The 14,453-nt window shown below is 45.3% G+C and overlaps 1 protein-coding gene across 6 annotated transcripts in view; it reads right to left on the bottom strand.

The window, feature by feature from the left end:
* LOC106805349 (F-BAR domain only protein 1-like) overlaps nucleotides 1–14,453 on the bottom strand; it is a 33,158-nt gene that overhangs the window by 18,273 nt on the left and 432 nt on the right. For 3 of the 6 annotated variants that reach the window (XM_014806902.1, XM_014806903.1, XM_014806904.1), the window contains exons 2-8: nucleotides 11,482–11,580; nucleotides 10,792–10,888; nucleotides 8,214–8,321; nucleotides 7,190–7,252; nucleotides 6,247–6,330; nucleotides 899–1,029; nucleotides 401–494 (exon numbers count right to left, since the gene is read on the bottom strand). In XM_014806902.1, the coding sequence (XP_014662388.1) occupies nucleotides 401–494; nucleotides 899–1,029; nucleotides 6,247–6,330; nucleotides 7,190–7,252; nucleotides 8,214–8,321; nucleotides 10,792–10,888; nucleotides 11,482–11,580 (676 nt within the window). The remainder of the gene's footprint in view (nucleotides 1–400; nucleotides 495–898; nucleotides 1,030–6,246; nucleotides 6,331–7,189; nucleotides 7,253–8,213; nucleotides 8,322–10,791; nucleotides 10,889–11,481; nucleotides 11,581–14,453) is intronic. The other 3 variants (XM_014806906.1, XM_014806905.1, XM_014806907.1) reach the window with 3 other exon arrangements.

Raw genomic sequence — 14,453 nt, 5'->3', positions numbered from 1 at the left:
GTCGTCGACATTTTGACAACGGTCAATGCTATAGACATTTAATGTCTTAATCAAAAGAGGTCTTCCCTTTTCTTCTATCAAGAACGTGATTTGAAGGTCACCGCGATATATCACAAGCCGCGCTGTGTCCTTTCGTCGACATTTCGACAACGGTCAATGCTAGAAAGTTCATGTTTTAATCAAAAAGGGGCTTCCTTTTCCGCTATCAAGGACACGCTTTGAAGGTCGCCGTGATATCGCACAACAAAGGCCAAACCCCCACTAATCGACCGCCACTTGAGTTATTTCCGCACATCTCTCTCGCGGAGAATTTGCTACATTCACTTTTCCCTTCCGTGAAATTATACATGAACGTCAGATTCTCGCCCCAAAAATTACTAGTCGTTCAAAAAAAGGATATTGTTGATATTTTCCGGTCGAATAGTAAAGCCCTCTTCGTCGACTTCAGGCGTCTTCGAACTTTCTTTCGAGTCCTTTGACGTGATACTATTGCGCTGCGTGTACGTAAAATAAAAACTAGGCTTCCTAATCGATGCACAGACAACCAGTCATGCTGTAAAACAAATCAATTAACGCACCGTCTTCTAACGATGGTGTGGTGAATAACCATTAATAATAACCCTTAATAGAATACTTCTAGGACGACTATCACGAGCAGCAATCTTACTCACATGCGCACAGGCACACGTTTGACAAAAACCTATAAGGATTAAGGACTAACGAGTTAAAGAAAATATAGCTACGGAGATAGTAAATAAATAATAATATATATAAATAAATTCTAGTATCTTCAGAGTTAGATAAACACACGAGCAGCACAACAAGCTGACGTTGACTTTCCCTTACACACAGCTAGTAATGCGAGGTTGAGATCAGACGATAAGTTGCTAGTACCTACCTCACTGCTAGCATCATTCACGCAGCAGTCCTCCTCCTTCTTCTCCACCGTTTCCACGTGCGCCTGCGCCGCGGCTGCCGCCTCTTTCTTCTTCTTCTTTTTCTTCTCCCGTTTGGTCCGCGAAAGGAACCCTAGAGAAGAGTCGCGAGAGTGCCTTGTATGGGAGAGGGTTTTTGGGGTGCGGGGAAGCCCGGCGACCAGTGGCCTTGAGGGAAGAGGTGGGGGACGCGGTACATTGACGGCAAAACACGGGAGAGAGGGACAATCACGATGGAGGGAGTAAAATATGATGCTATTGGAGACCATCGAGACAAATGAGGTATGTTAAAGTATTATACGCTGAACAAATACCCTAGATGGCATGGGTACTACCCGAGCCAGGTGGTCATGGGCGCTTTTTTATGTTTATTGTGTCCTGTTACTTGCAATCCTTTGGTCACCATCAAGTCATAAAACTCACAAAGATATCACAGCCACCATCATGCAACCGAGATGCTGGCCGTTCAAAATGCAACACGCCACCACAAGCGAGCCAATCTTCACTCAACAAAAACAATGCGGTTTCGCCAACCACGAGCCAATCATACTAAAATGCGTTACCCGTCTCGAAGCAAACGAAAAAGTATTTTTGTGTGTGAATTTTATGCCTACTACTTCTATAGTTCTGGTACAGAAAAATGTGCATGATAACAGCGTTCGGCTAGGACGATTTGAAGTATTTGTTCTGCGTATAATACCACTTTTGATTCGGTAGTTCACGAGTCAGTGAACGTCGAGACATAAAAGGTCAAATAGCACATTACAATGTCAGCAGAAATGAATAAGAGAATAATGAAATAGATGATGTGAAAGATGAGATCATGAGGGGAGCAGAGGAGGGATTGCTGAGGTCAAAAGGAATGTGGACGTATACATATATATATATACATATATATATATATATATATATATATATATATATATATATATATATATATATATATATATATATATATGTGGGGGAGAGGGTGAATAAGCGACTGTAGACTCACAAAGACGTGCGTACTGACGAGAAAAACAACAAAATACAGCCACACACGGATAGCTAGATGCGCCACAGATAGACATTTACACTACTCATCACAACAAAAATACACAGCAATACAAGTAGAATTAAAGTCAGAAGAGTCATCTCAGGAGATTTTATATAAAAGTAGAGAACTGAGTCTGAAATCAAGGACAGCTTAGCTTAAAGAGAGCCGCAACTGCAACATCAACTGCACTGAGCGAGTAGATCACATATAGCAAGGGTGCAATCTTTCAATGTCTACGACAAAATGTCTCCAGAAAATAAAATTGCCTCTGTGGTCTTGACATTCCCTCGAGTTGGTTTGCTGGTGTCAAATGATTTGGCTACGCCTCTGTACTTATTTAAGATTTTAGCTCTTTGCATTTAAACGCAGTGCAACAGATGCAGTACATCGTTTAAAAAATTCTCGCCTCTATTATATAGTTTTTTTCTCCCCTATTTTAGATATCAGGACATAGTGGAATGGAGGCCGGTTGAAAGGCTAGTTGCCAGAATCTCAGACGTTACCGTTCTAGTAATGTTCATAGAGCCAACCTACACTTGCTGTGTGTTGTTGTACACGCGCACATGAACACACCCTCACGTACGCAATCGAGACAGATTAGAATCCAAATACAAAAACGATACAAGAGCAGTGACACGAATATAAGACAGTCCGCTATGCTAGAGTACACAAGTCACACGATAGATGTAGACTTCTTCGTTAGTATAAGTGCTGTATGTAAGCGACCAACGCATCTATAGACATAGACACATAACACTGGTTAAGCTAACTATATACCCTGTTTTATCAGAGTTGTTTACTCAGTCATCTTCATCTATAGTTCAAAATATCAGTCCCCCCAACTTCATAAAGGTCTTTGTATGTCTTTAAAAAGAACTTAATAATGCCACTTTCCCCCTTTTAAAACGGAGCGGACTATAACTACTATATTATAACTGCACTGGGCTAAAGGCAAATCGTTTTGAATGAGCGCATGTTGATTTCGTGACCAACAAGCATTAGCACCCAGAGATACCCTCGCGCAGAGTTCATACAAATATGATACCATGATTGCTTCCCAGTGGATAAGACTATAAAATCTTCTTCTTCCTGTCTTTCTTCCCTGGATAATACCATAAAACCCTCTTTATCCTGTATTTCTTCCCTGTGTAAGACTATAAACCCCTCTTTATCCTGTATTTCTTCCCTGTGTAAGACTATAAACCCCTCTTTATCCTCCCTTTCTTGTCGTTAATGGCCGCCTGCTGCTGTTTCAACTCAATTAACTAATTAGTGAGTCTCTTAATTATCGTATCCCACATGATCATGTCGTGCCTTATCTTATCTTATCTCCTCTGATCTTACCTTGAGTAATATATTATATATTTCTGGCTTTATCTCCTTGGTAACCCTTAGGATTTTTATCTAACCCCTGCCCACTGGACACAATACACAGAGGTTGGTACGATCTGTAGACATATCGTTTACACGGGTGAACAATTAACACATGTACGCACGCACGGTCACACACAAACACATGCAGACGTACGCACGCAGGGACGTACGTTCACACATAGAGCGCACAGGTGAGTACACAGTCCACACAGGTAGACCCATAACTCACAAAGGAGAGGTCACAGTTTACAAAGGTACGGATGCCAGCTACATAGGCGGGCACACCATCTACACATATAATACATGGTCGACATATCTACACCATCTACACATCATAATAGTATAGTAATAGTGTAGAATAGTAGTATAGTAGTTTAGTAGTGTAGAAGTATAGTAGTATAGTAGTATAGTAGTATAGTAGTATAGTAGTATAACATGGATACATAATGAGAACTAGGCGAGTATTAACTGACAGAGTAACCCCGATGTCATCGAGAGAAATGCTTTCAGGCATTCTAGGCAATGCCGACACTATTACAGGTTAGTCTCAGAGAGGGGTTTGTCTATATTCAGGCCGGTACAGGAGATAATTTGCATATTTTGTCACGTGGTTTGTGTTATAACCAATCAGATGTAATCGCGGTGGAGAAGGAGGGGAGAAGCTGGTGGAGAAGGAGGAGGGGGAGAAGGGAGAAGGTGGTGGAGGGGGAGAAGCTGGTGGAGAAGGAGGAGGGGAGAAGCTGGTGGAGGAGGTGGTGGAGAAGGAGGTGGTGGAGAAGGTGGCAGGGAGGTGCCCTTCTCCCTGGCACCACATTCTCCCTTCTCCACCACCTTCACCACCACTTCTCCACCACCTCCTCCTTCTCCACCAGCTTCTCCCTTCTTCCCTTCTTCATTCTCCACCAGCTTCTCCCCCTCCTCCTTCTCCACCAGCTTCTCCCCTCCTCCTTCTCCACCACCTTTTCCCTTCTCCCCTTCCTCCTTCTCCACCAGCTTCTCCCCTCCTTCTCCACTAGCTTCTCCCCCTCCTCCACCACCTTCTCCCTTCTCCCCTCCTCCTTCTCCACCAGCTTCTCCCCTCCTCTTTCTCCACCACCTTCTCCCTTCTCCCCTTCCTCCTTCTCCACCAGCTTCTCCCCTCCTCCTTCTCCACCACCTTCTCCCTTCTCCCCTTCCTCCTCCTTCACCATCTTCTTCACAGCTGGAAGTGACGTCACGAACACGCGATTACAACTGATTGGTTATAACACAAACCACGTGATAAAATATGCAAATTATCTCCTGTACCAGCCTGAATATAGACCAACCCCTCAGAGAGAGGCATCGTGGCTGTCACACAGATGGCTGGTGAGATAGATGGGACGTGGGAGTTACACTGTGGAAGTGGCTACATGCCGCCATGCACGGACCAACGGCGCACGCTTCCCTCTGATGTTAACACTCGCGACAGTCAGAGAAGCGCTTTCTAATGAATCATCAACGAATTAAGAGCGAATTCTCATTAGTTTATTAATTACCAGCATTGCCGGTGCCGGAGCGAATGTGAAACAATACTCGAAGCGCATGGTTGCTACGGCAACTCGCAAAATCCAACGATAGCCTCACTTACGAATTACTGGCACTACCGAAAATGCAAAGCAGCTAGGTCGTCGTCACTCGAAGATGTGAGAGCACGCGAGCCCGATCTTATCTATAGGTGCTCTATACATCTCGCGGCCGGCATACACTCGCGTGTTGAGTGAGAAGAGATTGGAACAGAGCAGTTACAGTGTACGACGACTCTACAGAGTGCTAGGCCAGCCTGCTGGCCCAGGATTGCAGCCCACCACCATTTACAGAAGACCTTCACGCAAGTGCGCGTGCACACGTGCATGTGTGCCCACGCGCGTGCGCGTGTGTGATTTACCCAACCACTGCTACCAACCAACAAAGCTGTGCGAGAGAGAGTGAGAGTGAGAGAGAGAGAGAGAGAGTGAGAGTGAGAGAAAAAGACGTGTATAGACTGAGGGCTTGTACCGACTCCTCCCCTCCGCACAAATCTACACTTGCAAATAGCTGCACTGGACGAATGCTTGCACATATGGGATCGTACTAGAGGGTACGGTGAATCTCTAAAGCTTCAAAGCACGGATGCTAGTGGGAGGGTCTACTCTGCGATTTTCGCTCTGATTTAAATTACATGTGACCTTTGACTGAACCCTGGCTTGATTGAAGCTGGATGATTTCACAGAAAAATTTTTGTGATGTGAACCACCAATAGCCCATAAATTATGCGCTTTTAGTACCAGCCATCTATGATCGGTCCACACCGGCAAGCTGTTCCTTCCTCTGCGCTCACTCCCGTTTTTTTTACATTTATTCTTATTACCTTTGCATAGTTGGGTACCCAAATGTCATATCCAATGTCTTTTTCGAGTTACAATCCTGTGCATATCATGAACTTCCTGAGAGATATTTGCACGTGCAAGAGAGAGAGAGAGAGCGAGAGAGAGAGAGAGAGAGCAAGAGGGAGCGAGCGAGAGGGAAAGTGAGAGAGAGAGAGAGCGCAAGAGGGAAGGGAGGGATGGAGAGAGAGGGAGGGAGGGAGGGAGAGAGGGAGCGAGCGAGAGAGGGAGGGAGGGAGATAGAACAAGCCCTTATTTTCCCTACAGGCACACAGGCACACACGTGGCAGTAGAGTCTAATGTTATTATGTTAGTAAATGTGTGAGTAAAATAAGTGGGAAATAATGGGGCCACATATCCACCTGCAACTATTCATATATATATATATATATATATATATATACGTACAGGTACATTAGTGGCCCCGTTATGACACGTATCTACTAGAGACGAGATGAACCACCGAGAGAGCGAGTTAGTTACTGCGTGAGAAGTGTTAATACGGACGCTACATTACATGATTTAGATTTTCGTAAGACACCCCGTGCCATGGGTTTGGCTGGTGTTTGCCCATTGCTAGACATGCTAGTGTTGAGTTGCCCTGAAACGAGAGCCACCAAAAACACAGCGGTCGTTAGAGACAGACAGACAGACAGACAGACAGAGAGAGCGAGATAAAAAGCGCCATTGCACCCAACCCGAATAGTTACGCAACCCAAAAAACACAGCGACCGTTAGAGAGAGCGCGCGCGCGAGAGAGAGAGATGGTGGCGCCATGATGGTCACAGCCACGCACGCACGCATCCAGCAATGACACGGACACAGTCAAACCCCCGTGCGCAATACATAGACATCAACAACAGCCCGTGAACGCGCTCATTCTAGCTCTATTAGGGCAGAGTAAGTACATCGTTATAGCGGCGGAGATCCGATTTGTGCGTCTGCTCCAAACGGCTTCTCTGCCCCCCCCCCCTCTACAGTAAATGCCACCTACTGGTTAATTACTGCAGGTGTGCAGCATATACACGCTATGGATGCACGACTGCTCTCCGCATCAGCTTTCTAGCTAGCTCTCCGTCAGCCTCTCTCTCGGTCTGCAGTAATCATATGCCCGCTCTCCCCAATCAGGCCCTTGTTTCTTCCAAGTTTGCGAAACCGCGGCCCAATTACGCGTTTTCTCCACTGCCCCCTTTTCTCGGAAACATTTTGTCGCACATTGAAAGGCGGATGACCAACAGAGAGACAAACAGAGAGAGAGAAAGAGAGAGAAAGAGAGAGAGAGAGAGAGAGAGAGAGAGAGAGAGAGAGAGAGAGAGAGAGAGAGAGAGAGAGAGAGAGAGAGAGAGAGAGAGAGAGAGAGAGACAGAGAGAGAGACATACACACACACACACAGAAAGATGGGTGGGGTCCACGGCTAACGTCAGTGATAGAACACATCGATAACAAATCGGCTCCTCACACAAATTGCGCCCAAAAGCCGCTGTCTCGTGAATGTTGTTGATTTCCCTCCGCCGTTGCAAGCCTAGAGATTTCAAAAAGGCAAAAGCGGTCGTCATTTGCGCATTCGACTTTCGGAAACTTTTCGTGCATCCGACGGCAACGTCGGATGGCATAAGAACCGAACGCCGCGCTCTCCCGGTCAGGAATTCGCGAACGTGGCCAACTATTGTTCAATGTCAACGCTATGTGGCGCCACCTATGCCCGACACACTGCGATGCAACACGCTTGCTTTTTCTACATTGTGTGGCGCCACTTGTATCTGACAAATGTCGTAAAGCGTCACCTATACCTGAAATACCTGACCGGCCGTGACGTAACACACTAGCATAACCACACCTCGAGGCGGCAAATACACCTGACCTACTGTGATGTAACACCCCCCCCCCTCTCCACACACACACACACACACACTTTTCCATGTCGTGAGGCACAAACCATAAACCTTATCAAGTGTGACGCAACCAGCTAAGTTCTACACGTCATGAGATGCCATCTATACCTAACATACTTTGTCACATCTGTCAGTCTGACTGCTAAGAGATAAGATGCAAGACTTATGAACTAGTGCAAACAACTATGCGTAATCTCCTTACGTTTCTACATAATATAGCTTCAACATGACATGACAAAGACAAACTGTGTAACAGAGAGCAGTTCATAGCGATAGCTTTGCATGTTAGGGTTATTTCTACACAGCACAGACAACATGCACTGCAGGACAGCATTATCCCTCTCCGCTATCACCAATGTCAACACTTCACGTGGAAAGCGACAAGTGTAACAGCAATAACCTTCGCAAATACATTCACAAACTTTCGGACAGTTTGTCTCGCCGTCTGGATGCCGAACGATGATGGCAACCTCTCTCAATTGCCCAATGCGTCTGTCACTAATGCGTGTGCTAAAACCTCACGATTCCACGCACGCTGTCCCCGACCGACCGGCAGTGCTCCCTGATTGCAGTTCCTCTCCATTTCCCTACCTTTCTCTTTCGCTTTGTTGTCATTGGCAACGTTGATCTTCTCCTGTTGGTCGGGTGAGGGCGCTGGTGGTAGATTGGAAAGGTCAACTTCTTCAAACTCAATCGGTCCTGAAATAATTGGAATCACGCCATTTTTAAATGTGCGAAGATGAGGCTGACCGACATTATAAATGAGCGTAACATAACAACAATTTGTAAGAAGAGTCGGCAAAATATTAGAACATAACAATAACATTAAACATTAACCGGCAACAACTGATCAACATAAAACAATGACATAATCAACTGAATATTATCTCATTACACTTTCAGGTACAAAAAATTAACTATGACACCAAACATCGTGGACAAAGGAAATGCTACCGCGAGTCTATACTTGTCAGTTATCATCAGAAATATACCATACTTCAGCTATACTAACGTCCACTAAGCCAGCTGCCTCGATTTGCCAGGAAATAAAACAGCTGCAGTGCATGTAGAAACCAGAGGGCTGTAGGCAGAACTATCGTAGTGTTAACAACTAAATTAGGGACCACAATAAAACCTATGACTAATATCAGCATGAACACATCGATACTAGTATAGTTATGTTCGTGGTATCCCAAAATTACAGCATTGTCAGAAACATATTGTAGCATCTCAGCTATCCTACAACAACTGGAACTTGATCATAAGGTCACAGACTGGATGAGAGATTAATCCTGCATCTCTATACACTATAAGTGGTGTCTTATGGAATATCACAGGATGCTAACGTGCCTTCAAACGAGAAAACTATGGCCACTTTTGTTAACGTTTGTTTTGATATGCCATCAGGAATAATGTCTAGGATGCGACTTTCATGAAGAGTGCAGGGTTTACTGGGCAATATTAAATACAATATCAATGTATTTCTTCGACAAAGTTCCTTCTGAAATTTCGTTCTTTGCATCGCCGTTTAGCAGTTACGATCAATAGATATCAATGAATTGTGAGCAAATTTGCTAGGACTTGTAACTGTTACACAGTTGCGATCTTTCTGACAACAGTTAAAATAACATTACAAAATAACGAAGTTACACTAACAGTGACTAACCACTAAGCTTACTCGTAAAATAACATAAAGAAAAGCTCAACTAGCTACGTGAAAGTTTATAAACAGACGTTAGGGATATTCCTGGTGCTGGGGACGTGAGAGGAATCTACATGGACAATAGCATTGTAAAGACGGGTGTTAAATGAGCTCATGGTTTGGCACCTAGACTGGCGACTACTACGGCAAGCGATACTGAAAAAACAACTAATATAATCACCAGATAACCAAGCAAACACATTCGTCACCAGTCTAACAACACTTACTAACATCTAGAACACAGGGTGTGAGCCGATAAGGAAGAGAAGCAAAGAGTTACGGCTATCATACCTAGAGGCTCGTCAAAGCCTGCGATTTGCAATAAAAGCAAGTTCAATAATGCATTATATAACATTTACATCGACACCTTCATTTTTTAGTTATCGAAAAACTGAATGCACTGACATATAGAATTGCACCCTCACTCAGTCAGCTGTTGCATTGACACTGCCATTGGGTAAATGCTGTCATTATTCATTGAACAGCAGCTCCATAGAGTGAGTTAAGTAAAACCTTTGAAATTCAAGCAGGTTCATGAATAAAACATACAGCTGGCATTTGCCAGGCTCGAAAAAATGGATTGAAACAGGAATTCACACAGAAAATAGAGCATCCAGTGGACAATCGCCAAATTAGCATGCATGCAAATTTGCTGCGTAGCCACATTGCTCAAGGATAATTAATCCAGAGAGACATGATACAAGATTGCGTGACACAGCTTTGCTGTAGATCCTGAGCGCTGCGCGCGGATGAGACGCGCAGTTCCGCGGGATATGCGCACGCGACCGCGGGGATGTTCAAGTATGAAGCACATGTTACAACATTACACAAAAGGTAGACAATTTTGATGACCTTGGACACGAGCCAGATGACGCTGATACATTTAGTAACATGAGTTACAATATCAATCCCCATACCAACAATGCATGCATAATTTTAACCTTCATTAGCACTTGCAAATATCATAGCGTAATGGAAATTAATGACTTTTATAATCATATGAATAATAATTTACTACACTAGCAACATCACGTGGACATTCATGGGACAACAATGGACTTATATAATAGGAAAGCTGGTATTATGAAATGATTTTACACAAAATTATTTGTCATGATTTGGATGAATGGCTCATTGTTGTAGGCAGGCTAGCTAGCAGGGAAGCAGGCAGGCCGCACACAGGCACACAGCCAGGCAGACAGGCAATCAGGCAGGCATACAGGAAGGCAGGCAGGCAGGAAGACAAGCTGGCAGGCAGACAGGCAGACAGGCAGGCATACAGGAAGGCAGGCAGGCAGAATACAAGCACAGACTAAGACAGAGATAGTGGATACAGGCAGACGTTACGTTGGACATGGATATATGCACGAAGAATGCACAAGCAGACGCTCAGGCAGGCGGTCGGGTACAGATGTACGAAGACACGGTGTAGTAGCAGGCAGGTACACAGGAGACACGCACACATACCTGGCTTCTCAATGCCCGTCGACTTCACGAGGATGAACTGATCAACTAGCTTCTCCACAGTCTGCTCGTCTGCCTGCTGTTTGAACTCAACATGTACCTGTCACAGGCACACACAGTTAACATAGCCACAACACAGCCACGCACATGCGCACGCACGTGCACGCACGCACGCACACACACACACACACACACACGCACTGACGGCTGTAGTCATCCGAGGGGAACGAAACACGCTTAATGCAAAACAAGCTTCTGCGGTGACAACCTCTGAGGCAAACGCTTCAAATAACTCGACATTTCACAACAACGAATAAACGAGATTTGCGCGGCCTCACCAGTGATCACACCGTGCAAATAAATGAGGCTTAAGGATTAATCGACAGACAATACATTCATCCTATGGCAGTGGATAGAAATTGCCACATCATTTAAAGGACGACCGAACGTGCGCAAAGACAGCAAGAAGTGATCTTCCAGGAGACGCGTGGGGGAGTATCAGCTAGAGACGAAGAGACAAACACAGTGCGATTTGCATTCCCTGTGTAGTGCGATCTCATTCGGCGAGGGCTACCAACTATTACATGACGCTACAGCTACTCTTAGCTTGTTATGGAGGGAAAGTAGTGGAAGCAGCTACCAACGTATGGCTGCATTGTTAAGGATGACAGGTTATGGAGATTGCTATACTACCTGTTGTATGAGGGTGTGGTTGCTCTCCGCACTTTTTGCATACGTTTCGATGAAGGACTTCATCTTACGAAGGTGTTCAATCTCTACCTCCTGGAAATTCTGTGCACGAAAAACACAAAGGATTCTCAGTTATAAGAAAAAAACATGAGGAATTCTAAGGTATAGAAAAAACGTGAATTCTCAGACATGGTGAAATCATGATGAATTCTTAGGTATAGGGAAAGCATGATGAATTCTTAGGTATAGGGAAATCATGATGAATTCTTAGGTATAGGGAAATCATGATGAATTCTTAGGTATAGGGAAATCATGATGAATTCTTAGGTATAGGGAAAGCATGATGAATTCTTAGGTATAGGGAAAACATGATGAATTCTTAGGTATAGGGAAAGCATGATGAATTCTTAGGTATAGGGAAAGCATGATGAATTCTTAGGTATAGGGAAAGCATGATGAATTCTTAGGTATAGGGAAAGCATGATGAATTCTTAGGTATAGGGAAAGCATGATGAATTCTTAGATATATGGAAAGCATGATGAATTCTTAGATATATGGAAAGCATGATGAATTCTTAGACAAAGGAAAAACAACAGATTCTCAGACATAGAGAAAGCACGATCGATGGACTGTCAGATATGCAGAGGATTCTCAGATATAAAGATAACATCATTAACTCTCACATATAAAGAAGGCATATAAGAATTCCAACAGATATAGGGAAAACACAATGAATTCCAAAATATAGCGAAGCAGTTGATCTGCAAATGTTTTTAACTATGTATCATATAACTAAAAAGTATATCTAATAACTAATATAACATAAAACTATAACCAAGTACACCCTTCGTTGCACGGAAATAGAAATATTGTTGGCACCTATGCCATGGAAATAAAATAGAATTTTTGTTTCATATGATTCTATGCTTGATTTTAGGTATGTCAACCAACATTCACTGCTTGGTAAGCTTGGTAAGCTTGGTGAGCTTGGTAAGCTTGGTGAGCTTGGTAAGCTTGGTGAGCTTGGCAAGTGAGTTGAGTTGAGTAAGTTGGTAAGTGTTGTAAGGGGCTTGATAAGCTTGTGAGGTAGCTTGCGCTGACTTGGTGGCTTGGTAGCTTGTAGCTGGAAGCCTGGGTAAGCTTGGTGAGCTGAGCTTGGCAAGCTGGTTAAGCTTGGTGAGCTTGGTAAGCTTGCGTGGAAGCTGTGTGTGGAGCTTGGTAAGCTTGGTCATAGTGGCTTGCGTGAGCTTGGTAAGCTTGGTCATAGGGCTTGGTGAGCTTGGTGAAGCTTGGTAGCTTGTGAGCCTTGTGCGTGAGCTTGTCGTAAGCTTGGTGAGCTTGGTGAGGCTTGGTGAGCGTAGTTGGTGAGCCTTGGTAGAGCTTGGGTTGAGCTTGGTAAGCTTGTGAGTGGACGCTGGTGAGCTTGGTAAGCTTGGGTAAAGCCTTCGGAGCTTGGAGCTTGGTAAAGCTTGTAAGCTTGGTAAGCTTTGGTGAGGCTTGGGAGCTTGGTGAGGCTTGGCGCGTGGGGCTTGGAAGGTTCGGTGAGTCTTAGTTGGTAAGCTGGTAGCTTGGTGACCTTGGTAAGCTTGGTGAGGCTTGGTAAGCTTGCGTGAGTCTTGGCCGAGCTTGGGACTGGACTGGAAGCTGGACTGGACTGGACTGGACTGGACTGGGACTGGAACTGGACTGGACTGGACTGGACGTGGCCTGACTGGACTGGACTGGAGCTTGGTACGCTTTCGGCTAAGCTTTGGTGAGCTTGTAAGCTTGGTGAGCGAGCTTGGTGAAGCTTGGTAAGCTTTGGTAGCTTAGCTTGGGTAAGCTTTGGGATGAGCTTGGTAAGCGTTGGGACTTGGACTGGACTGGACTGGACTTGGACTGGACCTGGACTGGATTGGTAACTTGGATAGCTTGGACTGCGACTGGACTGGACTGGACTGGACTGGACTGGACTGGACTGCGACTGGGACTGGCCTGCGATCTGGAACTCTGGGACTGGACTTGTTAAGCCTTGGTAAGCTCTGGTGAGCTTGGTAAGCTTGGTGAGCTTGGTAAGCTTGGCTAGCTTTGGTAAGCTGGTTGGAGCTTTGGTGAGCCTGGTAGCTGGTGGAGCTTGGTGAGGCTTGGTAAGTTGTGACTTGGCTGAGCTTGGTAAGCTTGGTAAGCTTGGTCGAGCTTGGTGAGCTTGCGTGAGCTTGGTGAGCTTGGTGAGCTTGGTGAGCTTGGTGGCTGGTAAGCTTGTTGGTAAGCTTAGGTCAATGAGTGAGCTTGGTAAGCTTGGTGAGGCTTGTGTGAGCTGAGTGAAGCTTGGTAAGCTTGGTGAGCTTGGTGAGGCTTTGTGACGCTTGTCGAGCTTGGTCTGAGCTTGAGTCAATAGTCTGAGCTTGGGTATCCGAAGGGACTTGGTAAGCTTGGTCCATTAGTGAGCTTGTAAGCTTGGTGAGCTTGGTGAGCTGCGGAGCTGGTAGGCTTCGGTAGCTTGGTAAGGCTTGGTAAGCTGGTAAGCTTGGTATGGAAGCTTGGTCAATAGTGAGCTTGGACAGCTTGGTAAGCATTGGGACCTGGACTGGACTGGACTGGACTGGACTGGACTGGATGGACTGGACTGGACTAGACTGAGATCTGTGGCGGACTGGACTGGACTTGGACTGGGTAGCTTCCGTAGCTTGAAGCTTGGTGAGCTTGGTAAGCTGTACGCGGTAAGGCTTGGTAAGCTTGCGTGAGCTTGTGGGTTGTGAGCTTGGTAGCTTGGTGAGCTTGGTAAGGCTTGGTAAGCTTGGTGGAGCTTGGCTAAGCTTGGTAAGCTTGTAGCTGGTAAGCTTGGTGAGCTTGGTAGTACTGTGAGCTTTGGTGAGCTGGTGAGTTGGTAAGCTTGCGTTGAGCTTGGTAAGGCTTCGGTGAGGCTTGGTAAGCTTTGGTAGCTTTGGTCGAGCTTGTTAAGCTTGTGAGCTTGGTAAGCTTGGTGAGCTTGGTG

Source organism: Priapulus caudatus, unplaced genomic scaffold (genome assembly GCF_000485595.1).
Source record: "Priapulus caudatus unplaced genomic scaffold, Priapulus_caudatus-5.0.1 Scaffold110, whole genome shotgun sequence".
NCBI lineage: Eukaryota > Metazoa > Priapulida > Priapulimorpha > Priapulimorphida > Priapulidae > Priapulus > Priapulus caudatus.
Note: the sequence above shows the minus strand (reverse complement) of the source record. Positions and strands in the feature narration are given on the sequence as shown.